This window comes from Brassica napus, chromosome A6, assembly GCF_020379485.1.
Source record: "Brassica napus cultivar Da-Ae chromosome A6, Da-Ae, whole genome shotgun sequence".
Classification (NCBI taxonomy): Eukaryota; Viridiplantae; Streptophyta; class Magnoliopsida; order Brassicales; family Brassicaceae; genus Brassica; species Brassica napus.
The window spans coordinates 9152556-9165455 of NC_063439.1; the positions used below are offsets into that span (position 1 = coordinate 9152556).

At 39.6% G+C, this 12900-nt stretch overlaps 3 protein-coding genes across 3 annotated transcripts; 1 reads left to right on the plus strand and 2 right to left on the minus strand.

The window, feature by feature from the left end:
• Positions 1–4169: 4169 nt before the first annotated feature.
• On the minus strand, positions 4170–7513 carry LOC106436124 (B3 domain-containing protein REM10-like). Its single transcript, XM_048782555.1, has 4 exons — positions 6489–7513; positions 6341–6403; positions 5898–6260; positions 4170–5745 (listed from the first exon to the last, which is right to left on the minus strand). The coding sequence occupies exons 2-4, from the start codon at positions 6401–6403 to the stop codon at positions 5488–5490; spliced, it is 684 nt and encodes a 227-aa protein (XP_048638512.1). The 5' UTR covers positions 6489–7513; the 3' UTR covers positions 4170–5487.
• On the plus strand, positions 4529–4985 carry LOC125609914 (uncharacterized protein At4g04775-like). Its single transcript, XM_048781528.1, has 2 exons — positions 4529–4696; positions 4767–4985. The coding sequence occupies exons 1-2, from the start codon at positions 4529–4531 to the stop codon at positions 4983–4985; spliced, it is 387 nt and encodes a 128-aa protein (XP_048637485.1).
• Positions 7514–9189: 1676 nt separating the features above from the next.
• Positions 9190–11365, minus strand: LOC106393420. Its single transcript, XM_013834121.1, has 3 exons — positions 10820–11365; positions 9785–10657; positions 9190–9660 (listed from the first exon to the last, which is right to left on the minus strand). Exons 1-3 carry the CDS (start codon positions 11363–11365, stop codon positions 9190–9192), a joined length of 1890 nt encoding a protein of 629 aa, XP_013689575.1.
• Between the last annotated feature and the right edge of the window lie 1535 nt (positions 11366–12900).

The window sequence follows — 12900 nt, forward strand, 5'->3', positions numbered from 1 at the left end:
GGATGAACCTGACGACCCACAACTCGTTAGGTTGGTAGAAGACATACACGCAGGTAGATACGTGAAAGGTTTCTGGGAAGTACAGAGGGATGAGCAGGGGAAGGGGAATGAGAAGAAGAAGAAGAAGAAAACGAAGGGAGTTTCATCAGAAGCTGAGCCATCAACAAAGAAGCAGAAGAAAGAAGCTGCTGAAACGAGAAAGGGTTCTAGCGAGGAGGAAGCTGTATTGGACAAAGCGACTCTGACGAATCTTGTGAGTGCTCTGCAGAATATTTCAGCAAAATTTGACGCTTACGATTTTGACCGGAACCGGCCAGTGATGGACGAGAAGACCCTAGATAACGTGGTGAAAGCTGTAGTGCAGCAGAGTCTGAAAGTTTTGGGGGAAAGGAAAATTCCCGACAACGATGCTAAACTCTCCTCCGCCGGCGTAGAAAAATCTTTATCGGTGACATCATCACCTCGTAGGAGGTCGCCACCGGAAAAGTCGGACAAAAGTCCAGTGGTAGAACCGCAGGCCCAGGAGGAGAAGTCTGTAAAAACTCCAGTGACAGAACCGCGGCAGCAGAAAAAGCCTGTCAAAAGTCCAGAGCCGCCGCAGCAGAAAGAGAAGGCTGTCAAAAGTCCGGTGCCGGCGCAGCAGAAACAGCAGAAGTCAGTCAAAAGTCCAGCGTTAGCTGAGACCCCTGCAAAGAAGAATTCGGAGCTTGAGAAGGATACAGTGGTGAGAAGGATTTTGGCTGATGATTTTAATGAAATTGATTTCATCAGTGTTTCTCCTGCAAAGATTACTAAGGATGCTAAGGATGGTAAGGATGCCAACGTTCCAGCCTATGGACGCGGCTTACGGGGCAAGGCCAAGCGTACTGTTACTGTAAAGGATGAGGCTATCGAGGATAAGAAAAAAGCACAGCGGGCAGAGGCTGCGTTGAAGAGGAAGGAGAAGCAAGAGGCTAAGAAAAAAGAGAACGAGGAGAAGAAACAGAAGAGAAAAGCGGCTGAGTTACAAAAGAAACAAGAGGCTGGGTTACAGAAGAAAAAGAAGGAAGACGAGGCTGAGTTACCGAAAAAAAAGAAGGAAAAAGAGGCTGAGTTACCGAAGAAGAAGAAAGAAGAAGAGGCTGAGTTACAGCGGTCTGAGGAATGTGTTGTGACGAACGACGAAGTTCTTGCGGAAGATAACGCATTGGCGGCGGAGTCTGATGTCGAGCCAGCTGAATTGATTAGATCTTCCGTGATAAAGGAACTTCGGGAGAAATCAGTTAAGTTATCTCCACAAGGGTTTTCATTGACGAACCTTGATTCAGCACCAGTTTTTCCGTACATTGGAGACAATGGACAGACGACTTGCATGAGGAAGAACATTACGCCTTCATCAGCAATATACGACCCTTGCGCACCTGTTGATCCGGCGCGACTGGAAAAACTGAAGCAACACATTAAGGCAATTCCACCCAAACCACCAGCACCTAAAGATAAACCAGAAGAACTCTCAGCTGATCATGAGAGTGACTTCTACAGCATACTCATGCATGAAAGACCGTGGCCTGACAAAGAATATGGATGGGTGTTTGATAATGTAAGTCTTTATTAAGGCTGACTTATATATTCTATAAAGGCTGACTTATATATTTAATTCATTATATTACGGCTGACTTATTATTTTTCTTTGTCTAGCATATCGCTGCGTATATGAACGTCCTCATACAAAGGTCCATGCGAGATCCCACTCCATTCTGGTCCAAGCGGATTGGTTTCATAGACCCTTGGTTGTTAAGTTCTTGGGCTTACGATTACAGGCAGTTCAGGATGAAACCTGCTTCGTTCAAGTTCAAAGACAGTGGTTATGAAGCGTTGGTAAACGGGAGATTCCCCGAAGAATTTACAACAAACTTGAAGTGGTATGCAGATGTGGATCACGTGTACGGATGTCTTCAAACCGGCGGTAATCACTGGGTGGCGTTTCACGTGGATCTGATCAAGGAGAAGATAGATTGCTACGATCCAATCTATGGAGAGTCAACACCCGAAAGTGAGCAAAAAATGCTAAATGCTTTTAGACCTCTACTGGAGATGCTTCCCTGGATGTTGAATGAGCTTATTCCTGCCGATCTCCGAAAGCATTCTAGGAAGAGGTTCGCATTCAGACGGAGGAGCAAAAGATACATTCCACAAAACAACATGTCAGGTGATTGTGGGGTTTATTCGTTGAAGTTTGTGGAGTGTCTAGCGCTTGGTGTATCTTTTGATGGCATAAACGATAGTAATATTCAAGGGTTACGGGTGAAGATGGCAGCAGATATCCTCGAGGAAGGAGGAAATGTTGGAATGAACAATTTGTTGTCAAAATGAAACTGTGTTTGTTTGTGAACCTGTGTTTGTTGTTATGTTAACTATTTGACTTTGGATATATGTCTGATAACTGTCTGATAACTAAGCTAGTAATAACTCAGTCGTATCGATTAGTAATACTCAGCCAGTACTCATTGATAACTCAGTCATACCTCAAACATACCCTAGAATCAAAATAATTAATAATTTTTCATTCGAATGTTATATATAAAGTCCAATTATCAAAATAATTAATAATAACTCAATGTGTGAGCATGATCTTTGTTGACTATACGAGTTTGGAATCGATTATAATCTTGAGGTATATGTTGTCTCTTACGAGTACCTAAAACTCTAGGCAGTGATATGAGGTGTGAGCATGATTCAAAACACGTAAACTGTTATTGTGTTATTTATTATGAATTTGTGATATTTATCATATCTTGTGGTTCGTACATCATAAATCATAACCCTAAACAATCTTATTCGGAACCCAAACCCTAAATAACTAAACCCTATACCCTAAACGGCAAACAACAAATCAGCCGTAAAGGTTTTAATAACTCAGCCTGTTAGTGTAAGTTAATATTTACATATGGCGCGAAAATTTTAGATATTTTATCTCGCGACCTTTAATGTTCTATACTTCCCCTATATATAGCCCCCTTCTCTTGCACCTTCTCGCCTTATCTCACTAGAAAACCTAAACAATATCTCTATATCGCCTTACAAAGTTATGATTGTTCCTGGTTATTCAGAAAGGTTAGAGAACAGAGTCAATGAGATACTAAACTCTGAAAATCGTGAAAACCTTCCCGTTCTATACCCTGGCCCGGGTGTCTTGCTTGACAGCGTAATCTGGTTTAAATTTCTAAGCGATCTCTCCCTGGCCATCCCGTCGATTTTAGCAGAAGGATGGGTTCATGATTGGCCGACATGGCGCGCCATTCCCGATCATTTTAAGGAACGCTGGTTTCTTCAACTCGCTGTAAGGACAACATCTTTGAATTGTTTTTGATATTAGACATAATAACAGCACTTACATTTGGAAATTGGTTTTTTGTTGTAGCGCAAACGCACGTGGGCACGAAGATATAATTTTCAAGTTTGGACAAATTTTAATCTGGTGGCCAGAACGGTGTTTCGTTGTCAGATGCGCCTCTTGAAGAGGAGGTGGGCACATGGGGGTGAGAAGCCTGCGTGGATGCTAACTAGAGTTTGGCGTGATCTTGTCCACATGTTTGAAGAATTTGGTCCTGATAATTTTGGTTTTAGAAATTGATTTGTTGTTTTTGTTTGTATTCAGCCGTCAAGGTTTTGTAAAGTTGTTTAACTCAGCCGTTAAGTTTCTATAAAGTTGTTTAACTCAGCCATTAAGTTTCTATTAAGTTGTTTAACTCAGCCGTTAAGTTTCTATAAAGTTGTTTAACTCAGCCGTTAAGTTTTATAAAGTTGTTTAACTCAGCTGTTAAGTTTTTATAAGTTGTTTAACTCAGCCATTAAGTTTCTATAAAGTTGTTTAACTCAGCCGTTAAGTTTCTACAAAGTTTTTTAACTCAGCCGTTAAGGTTTTATAAGTTGTTTAACTCAGCCGGAATTGTTTGCGTCAAACGTGTTTCAGTTAAGTAACTCAGCCGTAATACGAATTAAGATACTAATAACTCAGCCTTATATTGTAAAAATACAAAGCCATAGTTAACGCTATTTTCAATTATTATTATGGCCGTCATTACATTATCGAGACCATTATTAGAGACCTTTATTCTCTTATTATTATGTGCGAGAAATTTCGTTTGCATTGAGAATATCGAGACTCATTATTATACGGCTGGCACGCATGTATCGGATTATTTACATAATCGAGGTATTGTTATTTTTAATGTAACTCAGTCAATACGTCTACGTTAACTCAGCCAAAATATAGACGCTAACACAGCCGTAATACGAATTCAACTTAAGTGTTTGATAAAATAATAAAGAACCTTTCGTATTTCTTGATTTGATTGAGTTCTGTAATAATTAAAGTGCATCAAGTGTGTGGAAAAATACGGCTCAAACCTAATATCGAGGCATTTAATAGTTTATTAATTTAAATTATTCCTCTTTATTTGAATTTTTAAAAAAAAATGATTTTATATTACTACCACTATTGTTTTAACTTTGTCTTTCACACCAATTTCTCTTTCATTCAAAGAAAATGTCTTCTTCATCATCTGTGTCTGGTAACACTTACTTTCACCGCCGGCATGTGGAAAGAGGAACGCCGAAACAGTGTTGGTGTGGTGAACCCGCTGAATTATGTACATCTGCATCACGGGCTAATCCAGGAAGACTGTACTATTGCTGTCGCAAAGGATATATTAAGGTTTGATTTTTAATTTTATTCATTATACTGTCAATGTGATACTAAGAGCTGGGCATGTTGGTGAAATCAGAGACATTTATTCAAATGGGCGGACGAGTGCTTGGTGGAAGAGGTAGAAGATATGAAATCGGTGATGAGTGACATGACCAAAGGCATATCAGATCTGAGAGTAGACGTTGGTCGGTTGGAGAAAGAACTCGGTAAAGCGGAAAAGATGAAGTGTTTGATGTTTCCAGTGGTGGTTTGTGGGTTTGGTATGGCCATATTTTGGCACTATTTCTTTGCGTAGTCATGTGTTGTAATCATAATTTAGACGCAATGTTTTTAGTAACTCAGCTATTACGTTCAATGCAACTCAGCCAGTACGTTAATTAATTCATAATCAAACAATAACCCAGCCATAATACGAGTATTCGTCAGTCATAACGTTTTAATAACTCAGTTATAACGTTCACTGCAATTCAGCCGTTACGTTAATTAAGTCACTATCAAACAATAACCCAGCCATAATATGAGTATTCGTCAGTCATAATGTTTTAATAACTCAGTTATAACGTTCACTGCAACTCAGCCGTTACGTTAATTAAGTCATAATCAAACAATAACCCAGCCATTATATGAGTATTCGTCAGTCATAATAAGATAGTAACTCAGCTATAACGTTCAGTGGAAGTCAGTCATAATCAAACAATAACATAAACAATAACTCAACCATAATATGAATATTAGTCAGCCATAAAAAGAGACATACATAAATTTCTGGTTCGACATACATAAGTTTAGGTTCAAAATCACTCTTCCCTTTCCGGACATACACACATTAGTGGAGTAGTTTTCCCATCTCCAACCACATTGAACACAAATAAGTCTCCTATGGCGCATCTGTTAGCACGACAGAACTTTCTCCAGCCTCTTCTGATGTAATACATGCCGTCTGCTTCGCTAAATCGCAAACTCACAGTCCATGAATTTCCCTCTTTGTTGACAAGTATTATCTCTTGGCATTGTTTGTTCAAAGCAGTACAAGTCGTAGCTCCCTCAGGAAGATACTGCAAACACAGAACGTAAAGACACAGAACAGATCAAACCATATGTTAATAACTAACTAAATACTGCAAACACAGAACGTAAAGACACTGAACAGATCAAACCATATGTTAATAACTAACTAAATATGGTCTATAACTGAAAATCGACTCACAAGTTTGTCTTCTTTTAGATTCGAAGCAGTGACCTCAGCCTGAAAACAATAGTCAAATGAGAAAGAAGGAGCATCATCCGCATCGGCTTCTTCCTTGATGATGTGAGGATGTGTATACTGAATCTCACAACAGCTAGGACCAAATGGTGTGACATGAAACACCATATCTCCTTCGTGTTTGAAGATGACAATGTCACCGATTTGAAGGTCATGTGCTGTGGTGAAATCTTTCCAACCTCCGGTGAGTCTCCTGCCTTCTTGTATCACTTCCCAAGTTTGATCTGTAGCGTCCGATCTTAGTTTCCATGTTTTCCGGTTTGTCTTCCCTTCTATGTGCTGTGAGAAGAAGCCAAGTGGTATTGTCTGCAGGTCAGAAAAGCCAAAGTTAAGCAAACTCTAAAATAGGAACATATACACATGAGAAATAGAGAGTGTGTGTCTACCACGCCACTGTGGAAATCGGGAAGCAGAGGCTTCAAGAAATGAGGTTTGTGCGAATTAGGCATCTGCAAACAAGAAAAGAATGGGAAGAAAACATCATCGAACCTAAGCTGAATCCACAAATCTGCAAAAGAGAGGCTTCGGTTTTACCTTCGTATCGAGACGCTTCGAAATCGCCTGTCGTCGAGAGCTTTTCTTTTTTTTTTCGCGTTGGGACGAAAATGATTTCTTTTTTTTTTCCTTGTGTAAAGTAAATAATGCCGGAAAATATAACTCAGCCGTAACATTGTTAATAATTAATAATGCCGAAGAATAAAACTCAGCCGTAACATTGTTAATAATTAATAATACCGAAAACTAAACCTCAGCCGTAAAATTGTTAATATTTAATGATGTCGAAAAATAAAAGTTGGCCAAAAGAGTCATACATAATTTAACTCAGTGTCGAGTTATGTCCTGACACGCATGTCCGAGTAATTTACGATATCGAGGTCATTATATGTTTATTTTATTTGGACACGCGTGATCTTTATATTTAATATGATTTCCCTATTATATTTCCAATATTTACAAGTAAAAGATAAAGGAAAAACCAGAGTCGACTTCTAAAACCTAAAGTAAGTCTCTTTCGTCCAAAATCGATTTTGAATTATTTTTTGTATTTTGGCCTTGTTCGATTTTGCATTATTTTTGTGTGCTATGATGTATAAATTAGATGGATCTACAGCGTGGAATTCCAAGGACGTGCGACTGTGGAGCTGCTACCATTGTGTTAACGTCAGGTACAATAAAGAATCCGGGTAGAAGATTTTATCGATGTGGAGCAAATTCGGGTCAAAACCATGTTTTCAAATGGCTTGATGAAGCACATGATGAAGAGTTTGTAGTTGTGGCAAACAAACTCGCGACGATAGAGCAGGATTTGGCCGCTATAAAAGCAGAATTAGATGATATGAAGAAAGACATAACTGAGATCATAAGAATTATTGAATGTCTTAGGATGAAGTCTTAAATGTATTAGTTGCTACTACTACTTCTTTGTTTACTCAGATTCTGTACTCATAAGTCAGTCTATGTTTATGTAACTCGGATTTAACTCAGCCGTTGTTAATTTCTTCCGAAACAACAACTCAGCCGTAACATGTAATAATATCAGTCTTAACGTTTAGGTGAACAATCAAAAAACAATCAAAACATAAGATGAAAATAACTCAGCCATAAGATGAAAATAACTCAGCCATAAGATGAAAATAAGTCAGCCATAAGATGAAAATAACACAGCCATAAGATGAAAATAACTCAGCCATAAGAAAATAAGTCAGCCATAAAAACAGAATATATAATTTTTTTGTTCGACATACATAATGGCATAGCAAAAAACATAAAAAAGATAAGATTCTGATGCAGAGACATCTTCACTAGTTACTTGTGTCCCTAAACAGGCTTATCGGTTCAAAATCACGAAAGAACAAGGAAATCTCTTTGATCCAGAAACAGCGCTCACACATGTTGTCGTCCTTAGTCACATCAATGTGCCATAGGCAGAGACATTGTCGGTCCACAACATTTGCACATTGGCAAATGTAGAAGGACGGAACATAAGTAGAAGTGAACATGGCCTTAATTTGACGGAACTCGTCAGTATGCCACAAACCCCATCCCCATTTCGCATCTCGAACAAGTTTCCCGACCCTGTCAACAGTTGCTTTTGGAATTCTCCGAAAATACTGCGCATCACCGTAAAAGATTGCTTGAGTCATAGCGTGTGTATACACTGCACGCTCATATCCTGCATCTGCTGCACGCTTGATGAGAGAAAGGCCATAATCTTGCTCATCGTATGAGTAGAAAAACTGTACACCCTTTACATAAATTGTGCTTGGATTGTTCTCAGCGTAGCAAGTTTTCAACAACTGAGATGGCATAATGAGACCCCAGGGAAAGGATAACACATCGAAATAATGGTATACCCTACGCATCTCTGCTAACGCCTTCATCGACCTGGACGATGCTCTGAGGCGGTAGAGATCTTGGAAGGAGTTACGGGCCACACGTTCAACCACCATTGCCTGAAGATCTTCAGGCAATTCAAGCAGAGGGAAATATTCCATTTTCTCTGAGAGGACAGTTGTGTAAAAGATAGAGAGTTGAAGATGTGTAATTGTTTGAGAAGTACCTTATTTATCTGCAGTTAACGGTTGTAGTTTCGTATCGCGGCGTTTCTTATTTCTTATTTTGAGCGGGAATTTAATCCATAACTCAGCCGTGTATTACAATAACTCAGCCTTAGTTGACTTCGCGACGTTTCGTGTTTCTAGCGGGGAAGTTTTTTTCAACTGCGTTTGAATAAAAGAGCTGACATTAGAAATCACGACAATTATTAGGCGTGTGAGTAACATTATCTCAGCCAATGAAGATTAATTTCTCTTAATTTAATTCGCTACTTTCGTATTCCACTTTAAAATCAATAATTACGTAGGGGCTATTACGTAACGTAGGGCAATTAAGTACGGACATTTCGTTTTTCGATGTCTGTGTCTCTCTTGAGTAATGGGAAGCGGGCTAGTCGAAAATGCCAATACAAACTTGAAAATCCAGCCGTATGCAAATCAATGAAAATAAAACCCAACCACAATACAAAATTTGAAAAACATTAACGCAGCCGTCATAGAACATTAAAACAAAAAAAATCCAGCCGTATTACAACACAAAACCCAGCCGTATTACAATTAATAATCCAGCCGTTGTGCAAATCAATGAAAATAAAACCCAGCCGTATTACAACACAAAACCCAGCCGTATTACAACACAAAACCCAGCCGTATTACAAAACAACATGAAAAGCAATTGCTTATATCGGACAAGTTCTCGCATTATGTCCACTTTGACTGCAACGAGAACATATGTGCTCTTTCCTAGGACGTTTGTTTGCAAGTGCAACTTCTAAAGCAGATTTCATCCTATTTTTTTTAGGTCTTCCCGGTTGTTGACGAATAAACGGTGGAAAGCACTGTACGTTAGCCACGTTATCTGGAACAGGTAGCGCTGAGTCAACCGGCATGACCGATTCAGCGTATGCGCTAGCTAAATAAGTGCTTTTATAGTAAGGACTGCACAGTGATATACGAGAAACATTTCTTTCCTCTGCAGCTGCGATTGCGTGTACACATGGTATTTTCTCGACATCGAAACGCCGACATGTGCACTTTCGCTCAACCAAATTAACAACATTCAAAGACTCGCCAGCAGCGCCATATTTAACTTCAGTGTGATGGTCATCAATCCTTTGAACCGTCCAATCCCGGGAGGCACTTACACGTCCCTATTAACAAAACCCAATATTCGTGAAACGGCTTACTTATTATTTATAAAGCTGGCTTATGCAATATAACGACTGACTTATTAGATTTAAAGACTGACTTATTTTACTGTTACGACTGACTTACTTGTAATAGTTTCTCCACACCGCGCGTGAGTGTGGTTGACTGCGATCTGGCATCCACTCTTCGTTCAGCAAACCATCTGGTCATCATAACCCGTATCGATTCCAATATTCGAACAATGTTAAGACCTCTAGCATGCGATAATGCTCTGTTCATTGATTCCGCTATGTTCGTAGTCATCAAATTGTACCTCTCGCCCGGGAAATAAACACGTGTCCACAGTCTGACATCAGCTCTTTCGAGGTAGCCGTGGAGATCAGGATTAAGTGCTTCAATCTCCTCGAAAATCATATCAAAGTCAGACATTCTAAAACATCTCGCCGCTTTCTTCACCAGCCGAAATACATCTTTTCCTTTGTACCGTCCCAATATGTTTTTATACAAATGATAGGTGCATATTCCACGAGCAGCTAACGGATACACATTTGTAATTGCTTTCCCTATCGAGTTATGCCTATCTGATATTATCGCAAGACCCTCCTGGTCAGGAATCAACACTTTTAGTTGCGTAAAAAACCAATTCCACGAATCATCATTTTCAGTGTCAACCACTGCGAAGGCTATTGGAAAAATCTGAAAGTTACCATCCTGAGCTAGTGCTGTGAGTAGCGTCCCTTTATATTTACCATTAAGAAACGTACCGTCGACGACAACAACTTTGCGCATGAAAGGAAACCCATTAACGCTCGCACCAAACGCAAGAAACACATACATGAATCTTCCAAGCTCATCGATTTGAAGACGCGTAACTGTATTCGGATTTGCCCTTCTTATCATGTATAAGTAAGAAGGCAAGAGTTCAAAACCACACTCAGGTGTGCCCTCATCGATTTCCCTTGCACATTTAAGCGTCCGGTGTGATTTCCAATATTCCATCTGCTCACATGAAAAAACAATTTACATAACTCAGCCACATCATATCATTAAGACGGTCACAACGTAAACATAACTCAACCATAGTTTTGTAACTCAGCCATTTCTAACATAAAATAACCCAGCCTATACTCTACCATAACTCAGCCGTTGTAACATAATTACCTTTACACCAAACTGCTTAGTGATAGCTATTCCGACACTCTCAGGGCGAACGGCCGGACCAACGTCGCCGAGAAAGTTCTTGTACAACTCTCCTAAAATATCCGGTGTTGCATTTCGAGATCGATTAGAACGCTCAGTTACAGAACATGCATGATCCGAGTCGTAAATACGAATATAAAACTGCGGGGACAATCCTTCGGTAGATGCACGAACTCTCCATGTACATCCATCAACCCAACACTTAACAACGTATGTTGTCAGGTTTGATATTTCTACATCAAAATCAAATTGATGCCTCACTGTAAAAAGTTTCAGTCGTCTCTTCAAATGCTTTTTAGTCAAGTATCGTTGTCCTACCGCAAGGTCTAACGACGACATCTCCAACTTCAAAACCTCCAGATTCCCTTTAGATTCGCTCATCAAGAAGTTCTGATATCTCTTCTTGGAAGGTAGCGTTGGTGAATCTTCGTCTTCTTCGATAGGAGACTCACCGTATGTGCTGAAGTTATCATCTTCAGATGACGCACCGTCCGAGTCATCGAACATATCAAATCGACTTTCAAATTCATCATCTTCTTCGTTTTCTTTGCCTATTTCATCTTCTCCGGCTACGTCGTGTATTTCAACGTTACTAAAGCAGTCATTCTCAATTTCATCTTGTTCATCCTCCAAACTGCAACCATCGTAACTCCCATTCTCTATAGACTCAACTTCTAAAGCTTCTTCTTCTAAAGCTTCTTCTTCTGAAGCGTCTTCTTCTGAAGCTTCTTCTTCTGAAGCTTCTTCTTCTGAAGCTTCTACGTCTGAGCTGTCATCCTTTTTCTCTGTAATCTCCACACAGAGACGTAGTTGTTCGCTTTTCTTTAAGCTTAGAAAACATTGCAATTGTCGAGTGTTGGACACGTAAACTGGTGGAGTGTTGTGCGCCATTGTTTTCAATGTTTTATTCGAAAACATGTAGCTAAGCAGAATATGAACCTTCAAATCATTCAAACCGTAATCGTCGATGACAGACTTTGTGAAATCTTCAAGTTTAGTTTTCTCACCTAAATGAAGAACTCTACACCCTCTACTGTCGACGTTGAATACATATCGTTTTTTCATAATCCATTTACCGGAAACAATAATAACGGGATCCATTACCATATGAGAAAGATGAAGAGGATAGATAACTGAGATGATGAAGAAGAAAAGAAAGGCTGTGTAATCATTCAAAAATAAGATGAAGAAGACAACTGAAAGGTCTCGTAACTCAGTTGTAAATTGGGCGACCGTTAGTGATGACATGTCAAATCCGAGTTGATGACATGGCAGATGACATGGAACATCGGTTAATCAGCCGACAAACAAATCAGTAACTCAGCCAAAATAATTCAGCCATCATGTTTACACTTTGTCAGCCGATACATGGAAACATTCTAGTAATTAATCTTTTGACAGTAAGTTAGCCGCAATAAGGATGAACAACCATATGCCAGCCGTATCGTTACGTAAATTAGCCATCAAACGAGAACATTCTAGTAATTAATCTTTCGCTCATACGTCAGCCGCAAAGCAGCTGAGTTTACTGTTTATCCATGCTTTAACGGCTGACTAATACAAACCCAGTCGTAACAGCATCCCATAACTCAGCCGTGGCTTCAATAACCCAACCCAGCCCATCCATGTTCCTTTACTCAGCTGAAAAAAAGTTTCTCAGCCGTTTCTTAACCACGACTCAGCCAAATTTTCCAGAAATCAAACCGCCGATGTATAAGTCAGCCGTCATTTGTATCATTAAGTCAGCCGTGGTCACATAACTCAGCCGGATTTTTGTAAATCAGTTGTATCGGCAAGCTGACTTATAGTTTTAAGTCAGCCACTTTCTCTTAAGTCAGTCGTATGTATTAAGTCAGCCGTAACGTAAAGATAAATCGGCCGTAACTACGTATCTATCGCTTAACAGCTGACTTAATGAAAATACGGACGCGAATTCCTCCGTGGCGCCGGTTTTTTGCCTACGTGGCAGCGAAAAGTAATGGCATTCTCGTAAATACGTTTTTTCTCATAACGTAAAAAAAGGGTACGCTTGGTATCAAAAA

Bases quoted from the DNA above. Each gene is read 5' to 3' on its own strand.
- LOC106436124 (XM_048782555.1), bottom strand. From the start codon at position 6,403: ATGCCTAATTCGCACAAACCTCATTTCTTGAAGCCTCTGCTTCCCGAT. The intron at 6,261-6,340 runs GTAGACACACAC...TCTGACCTGCAG, and splicing joins CCGATTTCCACAGTGGCGTG to ACAATACCACTTGGCTTCTT. The intron at 5,746-5,897 runs GTGAGTCGATTT...CTGTGTTTGCAG, and splicing joins ATCTAAAAGAAGACAAACTT to TATCTTCCTGAGGGAGCTAC.
- LOC125609914 (XM_048781528.1), top strand. From the start codon at position 4,529: ATGTCTTCTTCATCATCTGTGTCTGGTAACACTTACTTTCACCGCCGG. The intron at 4,697-4,766 runs GTTTGATTTTTA...TGGTGAAATCAG, and splicing joins GTCGCAAAGGATATATTAAG to AGACATTTATTCAAATGGGC.
- LOC106393420 (XM_013834121.1), bottom strand. From the start codon at position 11,365: ATGTTCGATGACTCGGACGGTGCGTCATCTGAAGATGATAACTTCAGC. The intron at 10,658-10,819 runs GTAATTATGTTA...TCATGTGAGCAG, and splicing joins CTAAGCAGTTTGGTGTAAAG to ATGGAATATTGGAAATCACA. The intron at 9,661-9,784 runs GTAAGTCAGTCG...TTTTGTTAATAG, and splicing joins GTGTGGAGAAACTATTACAA to GGACGTGTAAGTGCCTCCCG.